Source organism: Trachurus trachurus (assembly GCF_905171665.1).
Source record: "Trachurus trachurus genome assembly, chromosome: 4".
Lineage (NCBI taxonomy): Eukaryota > Metazoa > Chordata > Actinopteri > Carangiformes > Carangidae > Trachurus > Trachurus trachurus.
In genome coordinates, this window is record NC_139898.1 from 22,327,665 (window position 1) to 22,349,986 (window position 22,322).

The 22,322-nt window shown below is 41.5% G+C and overlaps 1 protein-coding gene across 1 annotated transcript; it reads left to right on the forward strand.

Annotated features, from left to right (window-relative positions):
• The first annotated feature begins 693 nt into the window (after window positions 1–693).
• Window positions 694–21,116, forward strand: crtc1b (CREB regulated transcription coactivator 1b). Its single transcript, XM_083970211.1, has 14 exons — window positions 694–825; window positions 2,962–3,078; window positions 3,604–3,737; window positions 4,569–4,622; window positions 4,894–4,988; window positions 5,509–5,594; window positions 5,683–5,726; window positions 6,480–6,703; window positions 9,473–9,624; window positions 10,970–11,215; window positions 11,877–11,963; window positions 15,630–15,716; window positions 15,833–16,007; window positions 17,536–21,116. The coding sequence occupies exons 1-14, from the start codon at window positions 700–702 to the stop codon at window positions 17,745–17,747; spliced, it is 1,839 nt and encodes a 612-aa protein (XP_083826337.1). The 5' UTR covers window positions 694–699; the 3' UTR covers window positions 17,748–21,116.
• Window positions 21,117–22,322: the final 1,206 nt, after the last annotated feature.

Genomic DNA, 22,322 nt, shown 5'->3' on the forward strand with positions numbered 1-22,322 from the left:
AACCACTGAGCTGAGAAATGTTAGATTTCAATCTACTGAGCAACATGAATAATATTTCTCACCCTTTCATCCTTTCTGCTTGAATAAAGTAGCCTCATCTATAATAAGTTAGTACAACCAAGGTGCGATATTGATGGCTGCAGAAGATCCTTCCTCCAAGTGGCTATGAGAGTGTAGGAAAGGCACTTAATATTGAGCACTACAGGGATCATAATCACACATCTACATTATGAACGTTATTATGTGATTAGGATTTCAAGAAATTACCATATAAAAGCAAGGTTAACATATTAGGCTGTAAATGTAATAATTTTATGAATACATTATTGTTATTATTAATATTATTTTTTGTTTTTCTATTGGAGACCAGCATTTCACAAGTACAAAATAACAAAGTTATTCCACAGCTGTTTTATATGTGCATTATAACAGAGAACTAAAAAAAACATAGTATAAAAATAAATCGATTTTCTGATTAAACAACGAATCATTTCTGCTCCAGTGTGTTGCAAGACGTGTTTTTTTGGCTCGGGAGGGAATGGGAGACTCAGCGGTGGTTTTACTGGCAACAGCTGCAGAGCTGTGGGGTAAAAGCAAAGCAAGGCGACACGGCAGACGCGCTGACCGTGCGCGATGACGACACCACAAGGCCCCGGCGTAGTGCGAAACGTAACATTCCATTGAGAAGAAGAGGGAAAGATGGCGTCCTCTAACAATCCTCGCAAATTTAGCGAAAAAATCGCTCTGCATAATCAGAAACAGGCGGAGGAGACCGCTGCGTTTGAAGAAGTGATGAAGGACTTGAACATCACCAGAGCCGCACGGGTAAGACGCGCACACAACCTCCGGCTGTTTACATTTTGTTTCATCGCTTTGTTTTTTTTTTTATTTATTATTATTTTCTTTATTATTATTATTATTATTTGCAGCGACCGAGCGCTGCGGAGAGGGGAAAATCTGACCATTGGAGGGGGGGAAAGATGCTAAAGTCGCCAAAGTTAATGTTAACGTCCTCAATGTTATCTGCACCGGTGCAACACCACTGAATCACGTTTTCACCCAGCCTGCCGTAAAAGCACCGTGGCCTTGTTGAGGATATGTGCAGCAGCGTTAACCAGCTTTATGTAGCCTGAATGATAATAATAATGTAACGTTACACCTGCGCTGCTGCAGTCCGAGCAGCTGACATTTCATCAGCAAACACATCAGCTGCTGGCGTGTAAGTAAACCACTGTGTGATGAATAACAGGCCAGCGGACTGAACAGCTGCAGCTGCAGCAGCGTCTCTACGAGGCAGCAACTGTGATGATAACCAGTGACTGTCCTCTTCAGGTTAAAGCATCTCTTACCAGCGTCAAACGTCAAACCATTACACCAGCTCGGCAGCGAAATGTTAACAATAAGCAAACACCAGACATGTGTCAAATAAAGTCAGCTCTAAAGGACCCACATGTTTGTTTTAGTCACTTTACATGCATGTTAAGTCGGTATAACTTTGGCAACTTTCTCTCCACATCTGTAAACAAATGAGTTAACAACCAGAGCTGCTGCAACTAGCACTATTTTTTGTGTGTGTGTGTGTGTGTGTATTAAATGTCACAAAATGATATGGTCCCACAGCCAAACAGGATGTCTTGAAGTTATCTGGTTTTGTCTGACCAACAGGATGAGACCAAAAGATATTTGGTTTGCAATTATGTATGACAGATGTTGTCAAATATTTGTAATTTTTCTTGAAAAACACAAACAAAAAGATTTAAATGAATAATTATTTATTGTAGTCAAAAAGAAAACTGCTGATTATCTCAAGCAGTTATTTAGTCTGCAACTGAAAGCATTGTTGATTTAGTCAATAGTCTCATTGATATAATATGAATGATTTTCATTATTAATTAAATTAATCAGTTACAAAATTTCCAGCCTCCAAAATGTGACTATTTACTATTTCTGTCTGTTTTGTTTAATCATTAGTTTAACATGTAGTTGAAAGATGTCACCTCAGGTTCACACATTGTGATAAGAATTTTCACTCTTTTCTTCACGTGTTTAGACTTTACAATTGATTTGTAAATTGATAAGATCTACACATTGATTGTTAATTAATATAATTTAATGTCATTCCCAGTTGGGAATGCCCATGAACTAAAATTGACTTATTGGATTATAGTCCAAAAATCTCAATATTTTAAAAGCTGAAATATGGCAATTCTTAGATTTATCTCTTTGAATTTTGGGAAATTAAATGATTGATGAATTACCAAAACTGAAGTCTATTATTAGGCAATCAATGAATCAACTACTCATTTCAGTTCAATGTACCACAAAAGAAAGATGTCCTGTCTTTGCCAGGAAATGTTTGGGCTAATTGTCGGCCCTATTACTGGAAATGATGCCCACTTAGCACACGCTGCATCAGTGTAAACCTGAGCTGTACAGTCATTTACTGCATGGAGAAGAATTCAATTTACTTCTCAGATTTGTAGTCTCTGCCAGATTTCTTTGTGTTTCCATACAAACATCATCCATCCGTCCATCCATCCATCCCTCCATCCCTTGCATTTGTTCAGTTATTATTGGTCATGGAGGCTTTCCATCACAGTGTATTTGTAACAACACTCATGACTTTTGTTGTGACTGATTTGTGTATTACCGTGTGGCTGTTGTACTAGCCAGATGTGTTACAAGGAAAGTGTGGTCTGTAATTGCACCAGCTGTCAGTCAGGTGTCACTCGCGTCAGCTGATGTGATTTTTATTTGCTATGAAAGATGTTGTCTGCCTCCTTGATTGTTCATGAAACAGCTGTCTCACCATGTCTCATCTGTCCGTTAATGGACCCATTAATCCTTCATTTCACCACCGTGTGGACTGGCAGGTGTCATTCATTTTTTTTAAGCATCACTTTTTTTTGTGAATCAGATCAATCATTCACTCATGCTTTCATGCAATTTTACTTTGCACAGTTGCAGTTACAGAAGACCCAGTATTTGCAACTAGGGCAGAATCGTGGACAGTACTATGGAGGCTCACTGCCCAATGTCAATCAGATTGGAAATGGCAACATTGACCTGCCTTTTCAGGTGAGCCCTTAGCCTCTCGGCTGGTGAATCAAAGGTTTGTTCTCGACCAGTGTACCTGCTGTTGGCGATAATATTGGACATACAAAGGCTGCAGTTATCCGTAGTATTGGTGAAAGATTGGCTCAAAACAGAGAATTCTCTATAAAGCAATTTTAATAAAGTGTGGCTTAGTGTATAGGTTGTGATGGTAGTTGATCAAAGCTGCAAGGTCTGACCAGGTTTTTTTTTTATCTTGGTTCAGGAATGAAAGGAAGCCAGAAGTGTTACCACAAGGACTCCCAGTTGTAGCCTGCAGTGTCAATTTGATAACTAAATTTTTAAGTATATCATTGCTTGTCACAGCTTTCCATCTTTAAATACATTTGCCAACTCGAGCATCAGTATGGGGGGCCCATGGCTTGACTCATTTTTGAAATGAACACATTTGCACCATTAATCCTAAGACATTATCCAGAGACACAGTTGTGTTGTGTACGTGAGTGGTTGTTGTTGCTGGCTTCATTCACCTGGTGTGCTCACCTCTAGAACTCGGTGCTGGATACCAGCCGGACAACCAGGCACCACGGGCTGGTGGAGCGCGTTTACCGCGACCGGAACCGCATCACATCTCCCCACCGCCGGCCACTGTCGGTTGACAAACATGGACGCCAAATATCCTTTGTCTGAAGGGATGTGGTGGTGATGTTGTTTTGACTTAAATGTGGAATTGCTTTGCTTTCCTCTGAGTTTGCATCCATTGCAGTTTTTGTTTTGGTGGGTTTTTTCTTTATTTTTAAACACACACTCAGGTTATTGGGAGACATTTGGACATTAGCAGAGACATGTTCGGTCTAAATCTCACTCACACAAACACAATCGCTTTTAATATCAGACTATTTCGTAGTTTCAATGATGGGTGGACTTTAAAATGAGGTGGAATATAAACTGTCTTCATTCACATTAGCCTGATTGATGAGACTTGAGTTCAGCTAACAGAAGTTTAATATGCAATGTTTTGTCAAATAACACTAGAAATATTTCATTCACAGATAGATACGTTGCATATAAAATGGTTTTATAGGATACAAACAAACAGGAAGCATCTGAAACCTCAGAGTGGAGCAGTGGGTAGTAGCCTGATCAATGCAGAGCGATGTGATGGCGAGGCGTCATCACCGTGCCGCAGTGTTTTGATAGATTTTGATCAAAGTGAGGTGAATCTGAGAGATCGGTATTGAACGATACAATACGAGACAGTGTGTTGTTACACTTCTGTTGACAGGATTATTCTTAGAAATATGTTCCACCATTAGATAACAAGACGCTGACTGAAGCCCTTTTCAAAGTAATTGGACCCCAGCAACACTTGTGTGTATGTGTGTGTGTGTGTGTGTTTGTGTGTGTTAGGTCTATTAGGTTGAATCAGCCAAGAGACATAAAAGTATGGATTAGCTCGGATCCATTTTTCATCCCGTCTACTTTATTAGCCTTAACTAAATTCACATTGACAGCTGTCCTTACAGCTCAGTTTACCTCTCCCCACCGCCAGACACTAGCTGGAGAAGGTAAGCCACCTCCCCTTGTCACTTTGCCAAGATGATAACTGAAGCACCAAACTGGATGCAGCTCAATTCGCGAAAATGAAAACGTGACACCTGTGCTTCTTGTGTTGATACCAAGTGTCTAAACTCAACCAACACACAAAGGAAGACCACACATTTTTGCAGAACGATTGCACACGACAAGTGTTCGTATGGTGCTGTAGAATTGGCTATATGCCCTTGGCGGGGATTTGGCAGTGGTTTTGCTGACATCTCATCTTTCTAACACATACAGGACAAATTCGGACTCTGCCTTACACCAGAGCGCCATGAATCCCAAGCCCCAGGAGATGTTTGCAGGGGGATCACAGGAGCTGCAGCCCAAACGAGGTAATGGAGGATCCAGTTACAAAAACACGGGGCCACTCCTATCGAGTAATGTGTCAGTGCAGGCGTCAAAAACCTTAAATTACACAAAAGGCTTGATGTCACGAAGATGTGGATCTAAACTCATAGTGAAATAAAGTAATAAGTGAATGGATACTGATCACTGGCAGTGAAGTACTTCAGCATGTAGTGTATCAAACGGCACACAGCTGGCTGTAGAGAAGTAACATCTCTGAATGAAGCCGACTCGGGATGATCTAGCGAGCAGGATCAATAATTCACTGATTATCCATGGATTATGTCTTTTTATGTGTGAGGCTGCGCTATAATGAAGCCAAGATTGGCTGGCATCCACAATCTGTCTGGTGGTCACCTTGCTATTTTTAGAGACTCGGGAATCTAGTGCACAGCACTATATTCTGCATGACTGGGTGGGATATTGATGACTCATTTCTTGCACTGATTTGAATTGTTGTGTATTTTGTCATAGCAAGCAACTGTGTCTTGCTGTTTCACTAATTAGTACTGCTGCTAACAGTGCCTGGGACGGAGAATTCAGAGTCGAATGCAGACGAGGATGCGCAGAAACAGTTGTGGAATGATGAGAAGGTACTGATGGGAGTGGGACGGGAGCTACAAGGTGTACACTTTGGTATGGTGCAAGATCTGTGGCTCATGAGTATGTTTTCCCCCTCAGGATGATGCATCAAAGCCCAACGCATGTGATGTCCCAGGAATCAAGTGAGTGGCTCGAGTTATTTCTCTTGTTGTTCCTTACAATGCGGGTACACTGGGGTTAGTTCCACAGCCATAAATAAATCATGCTGCGAGGACACGCTGATTCAAGACAGCTGGTCTAGTTAAACTGGAAACATGCTGGAGGGGCACTCACACATGATGCATGTAGCCCTCCAGGACACCACCATTGTACTGGTACAACACAACCGATCCCATTAAAAAGCACGGTCCGACCCGTTTGTTGCATGTATGCTGATTTTGAAAGTACACAAATGTTGCTCCTACATACAATTGCATATTAGTTTAATTGACAGACTGCTCTTCAACAGCTCTGTAGTGCAGCAGGTTCCTCATACAGGGGCTAAATAATAACAGGTTTTAAAGCACAAAAAGTTTTCTGTTCTGCAATGATTCGTTGGCGCACTTGCAGTACCCTTGCATACCACAGCGTAGCAACTGCTGCTGTTGTGTTTTCCGCTGCTGTTAAAGGTTTGTTTACATCACAAGTTTTTGTCATGCTTTAAATTCTGATCATTTCAGAAGTATGAAATACACATTTCCTTATTGGTAAAACTGTAGTTTTATATTTCTTAGTCTTTTTGCTTGTGTATCTTGTAGTTTTAAGTTATTTTACCTAGTTGAAATGCTATTTTAAATTAATCCCTTTAATCCCTACAGAAACTATTAATCCATTAAATTAAACGATTGAAGTATCAGTAGCTTTAACTTGTGTGTATGCTTTTTTCTTTCCTTTAGTATATTCCCATCTCCGGACCAGGAATTGAACCCCTCCTTGCTCCCCGCTGCACACAACACCGGCGGTTCGCTGCCTGATCTGACTAACATCCAGTTCCCCCCTCCGCTGTCCACCCCGCTGGACCCCGACGACACCGTGGCCTTCCCCTCCCTCAGCGCGTCCAACAGCACGGGCAGCCTGACCACCAACCTCACCCACCTGGGCATCAGCGCTGCAAGCCACGGTAACAACCACTAGTTCACGACGTAAAGAGGCAGAGCGAAGGAGATTCAAAGTGCCGTACTCTTTGTAAACTTGTAGCACAAAAACATTTTGTAGTTGTTGGTTTTAGTTTTAATTTGGAACTAGATTTTCAGTTAAGATATTTTTTGCTTGAAATGGCCACAAAGTAAAACAATAGACGTTAAACCTCGGAGTTGGTAATGTTATACAAGTTGTGCTTCCATCCATCTTGATAATTAATTAATTTGATTATTCAGGACTTTGTGAAACAAAGCTCAAAAATATGTCTGCAATATTTTCAGTATGCCAAAAAGTAACAGGATGCTGTCCTACGCTCATATCTGCCACCTCCAGTGAAAACACATGCAGTGTTGGCATGAGTGCCGAGTCTGGATCAGCAGGCTGTTGGCTGCCTCTTCATCATTTCCGATGACTTGGCCTTTCTGAGCTGACGATCATTTTGGCACAACAGCATCAATTAGTCACAGCTTCTCATATTTGAACCCAAAGTACCACGTAGGGGCTCTTCAAACGCACAATAGATGTCTCGGTCAAAACTGTTGAGCATCCCACACGCTTCAAATTACAGTACATTGAGTGCAATTTTTCATTTAAATAACAGCTGAAACAAATACTTGATTAATTAATCAGTGATTTTGATGATATATAATAATAATTATTTTTATTTTATTTATATAGCACCTTTCATACATGAAATGCATCTCAAGGTGCTTTAAACAAATCATCAAACAATTAAAAACAATATTCATCAACAATCAGGCAGTAAAAATACAGTGACAATAAAACAGTAGCAGTGATAAAACAAAAACAATCATACAAATAAAATTAGGCCAAGCTAAAAACAAATCAAGAATAAAAAGATAAAAGATACCATAGTCAGATCCCTAATTATATGCTCTATTAAAAAGGAATGTTTTAAGTCGATTTTTGAAAATAGAGAGTATCTGCCCCACGAATTTGAATTGGAAGTTGATTCCAGAGAAGTGGGGCCCGATAGCAAAAAGCCCTGCCTCCCATACTACTTTTTAATACTCTAGGCACAGCCAGCAAGCCTGCATTTTGGGATCGCAGAGTCTTATTTGGGTGGTAGGGAACTATAAGGTCCTCAAGCTATGAGGGTGCCTGACCATGTAGTGCTTTATATGTTAGGAGGAGAACTTTAAAATCTATTCTAGCAGTTACTGGGAGCCAGTGTAGAGAAGCCAAGACAGGAGAGTATATCAAATATATATATATATATATATATATATATATATATTTAAGCAATATATCACGACAGGCCGTGGTATATGCTCATTATACCACGGCTAAGGGGCGTTGTTCGGCCCGACGCGAAGCGGAGGGGCGACAACCCCCTTGGAGTGGTATAATGAGCATATACCACGGACTGGAGTCCGTGGTATAAAACGGATACGGATAAAACGGTTACGAATAAAGGCAATATAAAAGAGGGATACGCAATCAATTTCATGTAGTTTTATTCAACCAGAAGTACATATTATCCAATAAAATAGCCTCACTGTGAAAAAATAGTCCCACCTCTCCAGACGTTAGCTCCAAGTTAGCTCTGCAGCTCGTCTTTTCCTCCGCATTTTTTCAGGTGAAAGTCACTGCTCAGTCCCCTCTACCATTGTTAACCCTCCCCGGAGGTGAAAGTTCACCTTAAACATGTGAATTCAACTACTTCAGTCCGTTTTTTAACATCGTAAAAACATCAGCTGTCTTTTGCTACGGACACCAGTCATACGTGCCTGAGGCGGAGTGATAGCCTGCGCTGTGATAAGGTTTTAGAATAGTAGCCGTGGTATATGCTCAATATACCACGGCTAACAACCAATCAGATCGCCGGATTTCACCTTTCCGTTTTATATATATATATATATATATATATATATATATATATATATATATATATATATATATATATATATATATATATATATATATATATATATATATATATATATATATATATATATATTTAACCTTTATTTATATAGGTAATCTCATTGAGGCACGCAGACTGATTTGAAAATGACATAATACAACAACAATTAGTTACAGGCAGACAGACCTATAATACAATACAATACAATACATTTAGATAAAAATGCCAAGTGGAAGTGGATTCAAAAGATACTAAAAACAGGAACAAGTTTCCAATTCTGCTTTCTCCAGTGCCTTTTAAAATGAGTTTAAAATCCCCTAATGGGTTGAAGCTAGACAGCATGAGACTGTCTTATTCTGCCCATTCAACCTGGCACAAACTGCAGCAAGTTTGTGCCAGGTTGAAGGGGCAGAGTAAGACAATAGCCGGCCTTTTTGCTAAGCTCTGTGCGTACTAAGCTCTGTGAGGGAACACTGAAAGGGCCTGGGAGCGCAGGCTGTGACTAAGTTGGTCACTGGTCAGAAGCATTTTTTCAAGAATAAACTATTACAATGTTCTCTGGTTCCAGCGTCTCATGAGCGTTTCATGATTTTCTCTAAACTGAATGTCTTTGGACCAGTGGCTGGGCAAAACAAGTCATTTAATCAATTCAGTTATTCATAATGATCATAATGGACTGTGTTGTTATTTGGAGCCCTATTATGAACCACAGAATAGACGCGCCTCGCTTCATGTTGTTCATCTTTGATGATGAACGTTTCTAGTTTAGCACAGAAATCAGTGTTCAGCTTTGTTGCAGTTCTGATTTGCAATCAGTGTGAATGTCTGAGTTGAGTTTCCTGTGCGTGTCTTTCCTCCCAGGGATCCCTACCTCCTCTCAGCCCACCATGACCGTAACGGCACAGCGCCGGCAACCTCCCGTGGTGCCGCTCACCCTCACCTCCGACCTCCACCTCCAACAGTCCCCACAGCAGCTCTCGCCCACCCTGTCTTCACCTGTTAACATCACACAGGTACGATACGATACGTCACGATAAACTTTATTGTCCCATTCAGGGAAATCTGTCTTGGACACTGTAGCTGCGCCATAAATGCCTTGATGGCCACAATGACAAAAAAAAACAATACACCTCAGCCATATCAACCCAGCAAACACAAGACATAATAGCATTGCACATATCCCATAACCAGGGTGCGATTTGTGAAAAAAACAGAGGGGGGGGGGGGCAAAAGTGACTATAGGAACCCCCCCCCCTCGCCGCACCTGACAACTACCGTTCTCAACCAGACTCTGGTCTGTGGACCGGGTCTGGCTCCAAGTTTGAGCAAATAAATGAGCAAAGACCCGACCAGGTCCGACCAGTGTTGACCCTGGACCCTGGACCCGATGCGGTCGGACCGCGGCAAAAGTAAATAAACAAAAGAAAGCCTGTAGCTGTGTTCATAGAGACGTGACAGGTGTGACAGGACAAGCTGGTGATCAGCTGTGGTCATTGAATAGACTACAGTATAGGTCATTTCGATTTGCGCATCTGTGTTTTTTTCCTTTTTATTTTGTTTTATAACATTTAGGCGCATCGAGAGTGAGTGAGTGAGCGAGCGCGAGAGAGAAACAGCGGGTGCACCAGATGATTGCCAACCGACAAAAACTGAAATGAGACGGTTAAAGAGAAGAAAAACACAGAATATAGCTAATATATGTCCAAGAGACTTTGTCCCGAGGAAGAATCGGATGGTGGCCCAGGTTTAGTGATGAGGAAACTGTCACTGTCAGCTGCACATCTGTCAGCAGCTGCTCCAAACAGACACGTCACTAACTTTATTTTGAAGGGACAGATTAGATGTTGATTTTGTTGCACCCAAACATTAAGCATATATAGTAACAACAGACCCGGCTTGAGACCGGCTTTTATTTGCTCAAACCTGGACCCGACCCAGTGCAACTGGCATCTCGACTCGCCTTTCTTTTTTTTTGTTGAGAATTTACGGTAGCCTGGACTACATATGACCGCCTGGGAGACGCTGTGCGCTACTGTAGGGGAGATGAGAAGGCGCGGTTCAAATGATGTAGACTTGATCTAAAGTAGGATATTACTGACCAGAGGGGGGGACAACACGTATCCCCACCGGGGATAATAATAAATGACCAGAGGGGGGGACATCGAAAACAGAGGGGGGGGGGGAATCCCCACCATCCCCCCCGGCAAATCGCACCCTGCCCATAACATAGTACATACATACACCTCATAAATTCATCATGGTAAGAGCACAAATACAAATAACCCGTCAGTTCATTCAGAAAAATACAACACACTTGTAGTCGCCTTGAACGCAGTCTGTGTCCGTGTCTCTGCTCAGGCCCTGCCGCCAGAGTCGTTGACCCTGGAGCAGCAGCTCTCCCAGTACCCGCTCTTCAACCAGCTGACGGCTCAGGCCCAGGCGCAGCTGCTCAGCGACCTGCAGAAGCAGCAGCAGGCCCTGCCGCCGGGCATCCAGCTCATCACCTTGCCGACTCCAGCCTCCACCGGCACAGCCCCCGCCTCTGTGGGAAGCCCCTCCCCCGACAGCCAAAGCCAGACCTCGGCCAGCATCAGCATCAGCTCGGTAAGAAGTCTAATCAGAGAGTGGAAGCAGAGATAACAGAAGTGAAACAGTTAGAGCCTGATGAAATGACTGGGATTGTTTTGCTTATTCCTTAAGCTGCTATTCATTTTGTCATTCTATTGTTCAACCCAGAAAACATCCCAGTAAATACCCTCACATCCTTTTTATGCTGCAAGGATTTTACATGCTGAACTCACCTTTATTTACTCTTCTTGACTACCAGATAATTGTTTTAGCTGTGTGATGCTCAGGAAGATGCTGCTGACAGGTTTTTCAGGGCTTCTCACCATTTGGCACTGAAACATTTTCTATAAACGTTTGTGTAGGTTAAGTTATTTTTAGATGTAGTAGGATGAATGCAACTGTTAGAGCAAGACACCGGCTGATGTAAGCTGAGAAGAAACACACCTTAGCTCTCTCTCATAACACAACAGTCACTTAAGCTCGAGCATCTCACCAGAGTAGGACGAGTATCAGGCGTTGCACATTTTCCAGCCACAGGGTTGTGCCACAGTTAATCTGGGTGATTCATGATACTTATACGCCGAGTAAATACTGAGCAGGTCCTTGGCCGATGCCCTCTCTCTCGCAGCCCGTCCTTTGAAACTTGTGTGTGCCAGGCATGAAGCGTAGTGCTAGCTAACCCTCTTCCCTCCAACAGTACCGCAATCAGACTGGCTCACCAGCCACTCAGTCTCCAACCTCCCCAGTCTCCAATCAAGGCTTCTCCCCCGGCGGCTCGCCTCAAGTAAGGGCCCACCCACCGAGCTAGCTGCTGTTTGGGGAAGGGCTTTGCGCCTGGGGGAAAGCTAATTGTAGATGAGTTAGGCTGCTTTTCATTCTCTGTATCAGCAGTTTAACCACTCATGGTGTCAACGGCTGCATAACTCATTTTCTCCACCACCACTGTCACTGTTCACTGTGTGCATGACAACATGGCGATAGTTTGTTGATGGAGACCCCGACCATTTGTGATTGTGAACATGTTAACGGAACAAATAGCAAAGGTTTAAATTGAATGAAACTGAATTATCTTGTCGTCAACTGCAGCATGAAGACAAGAGCACCGAGATTGTTGTGAATAGACACATGATGGATCTATATAGTCGTCCAAACTTCGGACGACCGTGATACACTCATCCTGTTGGGAACGTTTCCCCAAGAAACCATTAATCTAAAGCGAAGAGTCTTCATCAGTCAAGCCTTGTCTCCTGTGGAAGTGAAACATGAGATGCAGTAGTAATGCATAAAACACACATTTTTGTATCTTCCCATCAGTCACATACTCACAGTTTGAGCGGTAAAATCGTTTACTCGGACAGTAAGCATTTTTCAGTCGTGAGTCTCTCTGAGCTCATCGTCCATGACGGCTGTAATTCTTGTCCGTTTGACAGATTCTCCTCCCAGTTACTTTCTACACTAAAGACGTTCCTATGAACCTGTTGCCAGTCACGATATTTATATTTGCTCCGTGGCAGCAAAACGCACAAGGCTTCAAAAACTCCTGCAGGTTATTCTCGACCAACAGGACACATTTATGGCTGATTCTAAAAGCTTCACTATAGACTATACTGTAGACTTAAAGGGATAGTTCACCCTAGAATGATATTTCGCTCATTATCTACTCACCCTCATGTTGACTAAGGGCTGGAAGAATTATCAGAGTCCACCGTCCCTTCTCTTAGTTACAGGGGGTCTCGGCGTAGCAGTGAATTTCAATGCAACGGTTGCAAAGGGACACCGGAGCTCTTCGTAAAAAAACACACACAAAAAAACATCCAAATACCTCCATGATGCCCGTCCAAATATCGCGTGATTCGCAGTAACCGCAATGACGCCGGCGCAAATCACGCGATATTTGGACGGACCAGGAAGAGGAGAAGAAGAAGAAGACGAGAAGCTTCCGCTACAAACAAGCTTAAAATATAGACTTATTTAATTTTTTTTCGGGACAATTACGCAATTTGGGGCTTCAGCACAAGACGGACATTACATACGAGCATCATGGAGGTATTTGGATGTTTTTTTGTGTGTGTTTTTTTACGAAGAGCTCCGGTGTCCCTTTGCAACCGTTGCATTGAAATTCACTGCTACGCCGAGACCCCCTGTAACTCAGAGAAGGGACGGTGGACTCTGATAATTCTTCCAGCCCTTAGTCAACATGAGGGTGAGTAGATAATGAGCGAAATATCATTCTAGGGTGAACTATCCCTTTAATTAAAATGCAGTCGCAATTGTAAAATGGACTAATTAAGATAAAATGTGTCACCACTATATTGAACATTGTTAACAATTCATATTGAAAATGAAAATGAAAATGCAAAAATAATCATTTCAACTAAAATCATATCAGATAACAATATCTGCCTTAGTAAGTGTAATATACATGTATATTTTTGGCATATACAGTACAGTGCTTCTATGAATGGACTTCAAAACACTGCGAGCACAGCAACCCATAATGCAACAGTCAGTAGTATTCGCTCTATTCAGAAATGATATTTAACGTTATGAACATACAATTGTCTAGTCTTTGAATATATGACAAAACTCCCACTTGTTCCAACTAGACTTCCCCCAAAAATATTTGCTGCCATTCTGGCTGATATCATATCAGCTGGTCGATTTTGAGTTCTTCGCCACAAACACACTGGATGTGCGGGTGGGCGTGGCGGCTGCGGAGTGTGTTGACTTGCTTTTCGTCACGCATGTTAACGGGTTAGAAAAGACCAGTTTATGTCCTATTCACATCACGGCAGCAACTTTACACACAACATGCATATAGAGAAATATATTTCAACAGTTTTTGCAGCTGCGTGTGAGCGTTTTTCTGTTTAAAATGAATAATAAATGAATTTATAATGAAAACAATTCAATGCCCCAGCCACCTGCGAAAGACAGCGACACAGCCGGTGTGAACACGCATGATTCTTAACATCAGTTCAACGACGTCTGCTGCTACGCTCACGCTACACATCCTTTGCGTTGCTTTATTTCAGAGTAATCCTCCCGTGTGTTTTGGGTCATTGGAGCACAACTCTTCGCCTTTTCCCTCTACATCTGTTATGCACATAGAAAGCACATTGACACAACCTGTCGCTGCCTCCTTTGGGGAAGAGTCATCAGCTCTTTTATTCCATCTTCAATAAAACATTTGGCAGAATGGAAAAGACAACCGCATGTGTTTAGATAATACACGCTCTGCGTTTAGTGGTTTTCAGGGTGCAGAGCTAAAGGCCATGTCAAGAAAAGCAATTACTCAGAAGCTAAAAGATAAGATGTCAGAAAAAAATGAAAATAACAGGTATTTTAGTCATGGCTGACTTGGAAGCATAAGGAGAGACTACAGGTACAGATATGTAAATGTTTTCATATCCTCGATTGCACCAGTATCTAAGGCTTTTGTTGGAAATGGTTAGACTGGGACTCCACCACTAAAAGAAAGCCAATCGCACAGTGTCGACTCTGTGTTCAGTGGTGCTTTTCTCATTGCAAGAATATTTTAAAGGGAAAACCTGGTATTTGTCCACCTGGTGGTGTTCTCACATTTTACCCTCCTCTTTCATTGTAGAGATATGGGACACAGGGGCTCAGGCGAGAGTGACACTGAGTGATGGGGGCAGAAAAGAGTATCTCCCAAAGCAAATTAGTTCAAAAGAAATCATCTCAAACACTTGTCTTTTAGTCTAAGTGAAGGTAAACAGAAAAAGTAAATCCCTAGAAATTCCTGTTGAACAGTGGATGAGATGATTCCTGTTGAACGGATCATTTCGCTCTTTTCCTCCATCAACCGTCTTCCTGTCCCTGTTTCCCAAACCTCTTCAAAAGTAAATAAACAACAACAACATCATGAACTAAATATGAGACCTTTTTGTTGACAGATGCCTGTATTTCCCTTTAAACAAGTCAATTTGTGTTTGTGTGGTCATGAACAGGGCTGCCGCGGTCAACGCATCACTGCACCGTTGTGTATCCCCTTGTCCTGCTGGGACGGGATGAGCGATCACATCGTGTTCATACTCCCATTCCATGTCTGAGTTTTTGGGTTTCATTGTCATTTATCAAATTATTCGGTGTGAAAATTGAATCATAAACAATCGAAGAATGCAGCGTATATTAACTTTTCGAGTGTTTCGTTCACTTCTTTTTGTCTCTCGACCACGACAGCTCTAGTCCAGAAAACCATTTGCTTTGGTCACTGCTCAGTCTGACAGTTGTGTTACTTTGTGTTTTGCTTGTGTTTTTCTGTTCTTCCTTCGCTGAAATGTCTGCTTGTGGGCTCAGATAACCTGCCTTCTGACTAATTTAGCTTTGTTTTGCGTGTCTGTGTTTTTTTTTTATATATATATATATATTTTATTGCTGCTGCTTTCTTACCAGTTGTTCAAAATGTTTTAACTTCCTCTTCCTCCAGCACATCCCCGTGGTGGGCAGTATATTTGGCGACTCCTTCTATGATCAACAATTGGCATCGAGGCAGACCAATGCACTTTCTCACCAGGTGACACAAACCACACACACACACAAAAAAAACTCAATAAGCAGCCTGACGTGACAGAAATGTTTTTATTCAACGCCACGTTTTTAAATCTCTTTTTCTTTTCTTCTCTTTTTCAGCTGGAGCAGTTCAACATGATCGAGAGCCCCATCAGCTCCAACAGCCTTTACAACCAGTGCTCCACCCTCAACTACACGCAGGCGGCCATGATGGGCCTCACCGGGAGCAGCCTACAGGACTCTCAGCAGCTCGGCTACAGTAACCACGGCAACATCCCCAACATCATCCTAACAGGTAGCCACGCCGCCGCCGTTTGACCACAAGCACATGAGACTCATGTGTATAATATTAATATAATAGGAATAGTTCACCAAAAAATGAAATTCAGTCATTGTTGACTCACCCTCATGCTGATGAATACTCCGTCCGAAGTAGTTTTTTATTCCTCAAAGTGCATCTGGAGACCCGGGAGGGGGGTTTGTAGTCCAACGAAATATGATAGTCAATAGCGCCAAACACAAAAACGTCCATAAAACTACACAAAAACCTTGTAATATTCCTCCACACTGCTCATCCGCTGCAATCCAGGTGTCGTGAAGGGATAGAGTCCAGAGTTTACTCAAAACAACGTCATTTAGGACATTTTTACAGCCTAAACAGTCCTGTATTGAATTTGCCTGGTGCACGTGAACGTCAGAGCGCAATACAGGACTGTTTAGGCTGTAAAAATGTCCTAAATGACGTCGTTTCGAGTAAACTCTGGACTATATCCCTTCAGGACACTTGGATTGCAGCGGATGAGCAGTGTGGAGGAAGATTACAAGGTTTTTGTGTAGTTTTATGGACTTTTTTGTGTCGGGCGCTATTGACTCTCGTATAAGGATTTTGTTGGACTACGAACCTAAAAAAAGTAGTAAAAGTAGTAAAAGAGTATTCATCAGCATGACGGTGAGTCAATAATGACTGTATTTCATTTTTTGTTGAACTAATCCTTTAAACACAGGTGGTCGTTTCTTATTCGTTCTCATTCGTTTGGTTTGTAGCAGGTAACATCAGTGAGTTTAACTACCTCCCCGTTGAGTTAAACATCTTTTCCCAGGATGAAATTACCCTCTAATCCGAGCTGTATGTATTTTTATGAACAGTGATGACATGTAGGAATTAATTTATGGTTAAATGTTAATATGTCCAACATGTGTGGTACTGCATCCATCACAGGTGAGAGGCTGACAACTGTACTTGCAGCATCCTCTGCAATGAGGAATCAACACATCACTGGTGCTCATGTTTGGTTCCTTCTTCTAAATAAAGTGCAGGAGATGATGTGTTTTATGCAGCCTGCCTGATTGTCAGTCCACCTGTGTTTGTGTTTGTCGCGCCACCGGATCTATTTTTAGCGCCGTCGCTGTGTTCAGAGATCTCAACAGTTATTTGTGTACAAGTGCAGCGTCACGTCACATTCTTAGAAAAATAAAACACAAAACTGTGCTGTGAACGTTTCCTTTGACCTCTTGATACCGCCACAGCACAAAAGTGAAGATTTATAACAAAATCTTTCCAAATGTGTCACACAATGGCATTCAGTGACTCTATACACTGAGATAATGTAGTTTTAACAATATTTATTCAGACTTTTTGTCTAATAATGTGTAATAATTGTAGATTTTATTGTTTTGCTGGCACAAATGAAAGTGTCAAACAGCTTGTAGTTACTGTTGCTGGTTGAAAATTTAGATTTAGTGTAAAAATATCAATATAACATATGACTGTTAAACCCATGCATGTGTCTAAGACCGTCTTCCTCTGTCGTCTCGTGTCTCAGTCACAGGCGAGTCTCCTCCGAGCCTCTCCAAAGAGCTGACCAACTCTCTGGCCGGCGTCGGTGACGTCAGCTTCGACGCGGACTCTCAGTTTCCTCTGGACGAGCTGAAGATCGACCCGCTCACCCTGGACGGACTGCACATGCTCAACGACCCCGACATGGTGCTCGCCGACCCCGCCACCGAGGACACGTTCAGGATGGACAGGCTGTAACGTAAGAGGCCCGACCGTGGCCACGAACAAGAAGAAGAAGTAAAAAAAAATAAAAAAATAAAAACACACACTAACTTGTGAATGGAGAGAAGCAAAGGGCAGGATGAACCCTCTCCCTCGTTGCATGGCTGTCCAGCTGTCCGACCTCGCCCTCGACTCCGTCAAGCCCTTTGAAACGATGCGCCACCAAAAGACAACAGGGAAAAAGACACCCAGTGGCTTGCCGGGGAATGGCCTCGCTGTCGTTTTGAATGAGATTGGTCGCTCAGCGCTTTCGCTAGCCTGCTGTGTTTACAGTGTACCATTACATGCCACATATATTCCAAAAAAAAACAAAAAACGCACATTTGACTTTTTTTTTCTTTTTCATATCCACCGTAATATTTGTTTTTGTTAATATTCGCTCGTAGCAGGAAGCTGCTAGGACATTGGGCTAAACCGTTCCCATTATAACGGCTGCGTTCAAAAACAAACAAAAGAGAGAAAAAAAACTTTGCTTTGCTTGTACCCGGCAAACAAATGAATCGGTTTTCCCATCATGCCGTAACGGCTTTCTATTTCACACTCAAAGCTTTATTTTTGACAACCAAATGTTATTTTCATCATGTACTGTATGTTTTGATGGTTTATGTATTTATATGTTCTATTTATTTATTTGGTTATAGATTTTATATTCCATTTCATAATTTAAATTTGATGCCAAAATGCTCTTTGTAGGCATAGTGTAAAATTGCACTGATGTAATTTGTGTCTATTTATTAATTACTAACATATTTATATATGTGTTTGTTAAGCTACTTGGTTTATGAAGGAGTGCAAAACCTCCCCATAGTTGCTCTTTGGTGTTCGATGTGCCATTCTCTGATGTGGGACGTGGTAGACGTTGCCACTCTGCAGCCCAGCGGTCAAATCAAAAATGTCATTGTTTCCAGAAATGGATTTGGGTTTTATGCCACTTGAATTGATTCTTTTCTGAGAAAATCATCAGGTATTTCTATTTAACTAGAAAAACAAGAGAAACACGTCCAAATTCATTTTCTGCCAGTGAAAAGCCAATATACACACGCAGACCGAAGCCGTCTGTTTTTAAACCAGAGAACACTAAAATCTTAAAAATCTTTTTCACTGTGAAATCACCTGATTTTGCCTTACATGAGTACTCTACTGTTCTACTTAAGTGTCTAATGTGACAACGTATTTTCGTAACTTACTGTAACATTTTTCTTGTATTTGAGAGGAACTTAACTTTTGATCAGTGATACTTGTGGTTATGTTGTGTAAGGTTTGACAAATCAATGTACTGTATTTTGTAGCGGTACAGTTTATAGCCAAATTATTGATGTTTTTTAAAGCGGGGCAAAAAAAAAACTTAAAAAAAAAAATCTTATTGAAAAAACTTCAAAGGATGGGTTTAAAGTATTTGAGAAGTAGTGCAATTATGGGGAGGCTTTTTGCTCCATGACAGGGAAGCTCTAACAAAAATGCTACTGACCTTTACCACAGGGGTCGCCAATAACAAGAAGTACCATACAGCATGTAGAGGTTTAAGTGGTTGATTGTTGGAGATGTAACGGTATCAAAGAGGCAGAGTTTATGGATATGAGGATATTTTTATCACAGTGAACAGACTGAAAGAAGTACATAAAGGTTATCTTTAAGAAAGAATATGAGTGTATTTATATATTTCAAAGTATGTATGCAACTTTTTTGTTTATTTGTTATTTTCTTTTGCCAGCACCAACACTGGCCTCATTTTATTTTGTTCAGTGTTGTGAACAACTAAGATGGTGACAAAACCAAGCTAAGAGTGCTAAGAGTTTAGAGTGTAAAACCATTGATACCACCTTCTCCACTGAAAAGTGATGACACAAATCTGAAAATGTATATATCCTTAGCTCCAACAACAACACAGCATCTTTTGTCAAAAAAGAGGAAAAAGTTTCACGATTCACGTCCCGTGTTGGTCTGCTTCAGCCTTTTGTCAGAGTTTCCCTGGCGGTTGTGTGTAGGTCTTTGGGATCATGTTTGGTATCTTGTGATGTTCATGTACAGACGTGCTGATCATTTACTCACCTGAAGCGCTGTTGGAGGAGGGGGAGGCGGGAAAAAAAATAGTTCCCTTCTCCCACTCTTTCCCCCCCAAAGTGAATCACGTTTGGTTTGACCCCCACGACCTCTACAGTTGTACAGTTTGTTTCAGTTTTGAGTGTTTCCTCGTCTGCTAAACTAAACACCACCTCCATCAGAGCTTTTGTTTGCCTTCAACAGATCTGTGATTCCTATGCAAATGAGACAAAAAGAAAATAACCCTCAAAGGAAAAATCCACTTCCTGATTTATTTATTTATTTATTTTTTAATGGTTTAACACATTCCAGGAGTTGGGCTGGATTTATGCTTCAGAGATGGTGTGGTAATGGAGACCTACACACTGGAGCTACTGATAAAATAAAATAAAATGTGATGGTTGGCTATTCTATGTGACAATTCATAGAGAGGTTCAGTAATCTCTTTGAACTGGCTCTATATTTATACAATTTCCAGCATTAATTTACCCTCTGCCAGTGTTGCACAGTAATTTGGAGCCTGAAAGATAGTAATTAGTAATCTGAATTATTATGTATGAAGATTTCAATGGCTCTTTAGAGCATTGAAATAAAACAAAAAGAAGGAATTGAAACAATGAAATTTTGAGGTTAAGCTCTGTCTCCTTTGTTGTCCTACATTAGAAAAGAAACAAGAGGCTTGATTAGTTGGACAGTGTGTACAGTGTTAATGAATGCAGGACGTGAAGTTTTGCAGTGGTGCTATGACAATCAACGAGTGAAATCGTATGCTGAACTATGAATGGATTTCTGTGCCAGAGAAGCATAAATCCAGCTTCACTTTGAAATGAAGTGTCTCTTTCTTTTTCTTTCTTTTTACTTTTTCTTTTTTCTAAACCACTCACCTGCCTTTTCTTTGTCTAACCATCCATTGTTTGTCTCTACATTTGTTGCTGTTCCCATCCACCGTCATGCATACTTATTCTCTGCCTCTTGTCTGAATTTCTCCCTGTGTGACTGTTGAACTTAGGTGCAAAACTGCTGTTCCACAAAGAAAACACTTTCTCTCCGAACCTAAAGGAACTGATGCCAAACTCGATCTATTCCTCATGTTTTAGATCAGTGGAACATTTTACTCCAGTAAACATATTTATCGTGGACTGCGTTCTCATAGGAGGAGGCAAAATAAACCACTAGAACAAAGAAAGGCCCAGAAATGCACAACACTTTACCAGGAGCTGATTTTGTCACCGAAACAAATGTATGAAACTCATTCTCGACATGTTTCCAAAGGTTTTTATTCTGTAAAGAAAAAGACAAATGTTACGTTGCGTTACCTTTAATGCCAGTGATTTGAGCTTTCCTGTCGTTTCTTTCCTGTCACCCTGCTGAATAACAGTCATCCACACTGACCTTGTACATACACTATAGCTGAAACAAAATGCATGACTACAACCGACAGTCCAAACCCGGAAATGAGAAAAGGCCTTCTATCGCTCCGTGTAACATAACGCTATCACCAAGTCTAAAGGGATGCATGTATGGGTTTCTCCTGTGCAACAGTTAACTCCTGTTAAGTGACTCTTGTCACCTCCGTCTCTGTGTAATGCTCCTTCACGAATGATATAAGAATGTATTTTCTGTGGCAGTGTCCTATAGTTTGAGCCTGTTGCCAAATTTATGACCTGACATTGGGAGTTTCTTGGTCCCGATCCACTTTCCCTGCTCTTCCCTCCTCTGAAAAAAAACAGACTGTTGCTTGTTCCACTCTTTCTCTCTCTCTTCCTACTGTAGCATCTCACTGCGTACGAGTCGGTGCAAACAGGCGATTCTCATTACATGTCGACCGGGCTGCTTTTTGACCTTTTCGGGCTTTCTCAAGAGAAAATGACAAAAGGAGGCTCTGACTGCAGTTTGCAGATTGGTCAAAGGGGGCGGCACTGTTCATGTGGAGCTTCTGGCGTGGTAGACACGTTGAGCAGATTCTTATACCCCCATGTTATGTACAGGACTTAAATCTAGCCATGCTGAAGTGGAGTGTGTTTTAAGACATCAGATATGATTGTTTTATGTTGTCGTTGCCAATCATGTCAGCCTCTGGACTGGGTGTATTCTTTTTCTTTCTTTTTTTAAATGTTTTTGTGCAATGTTTAGTCCAATAGTTGCTTGGCACTTTATTTGTGACCTCCTGGCTTTTGAGCAAGGACTGTTCTGCCCGATGTGAATGCTGACTGTTTCACACCAGATGTATACTCCGGAGATATTTTCATGTCAAAGAAAAGATGATCTCTCTATTTTCCTTTGTAAACTATATTTTGCCTTGTCTTGTTTCTGTTTGTTTTTTTATTTGGTTTTTTATCTGTGAAGATTTTAGGAGATGCAAAACTAGAAAGGGCTTACTTCAGTGCAGCTTGCGCTCTTGTGTTGGGAAAGAACCGCGCTCCGAATGTATTTCTCTGTTGGTCATCCCCCCGTCCCCCATACGAACACCACATAGAGTCTAAGCAGGTAATGGTTCACACAGCGACACTA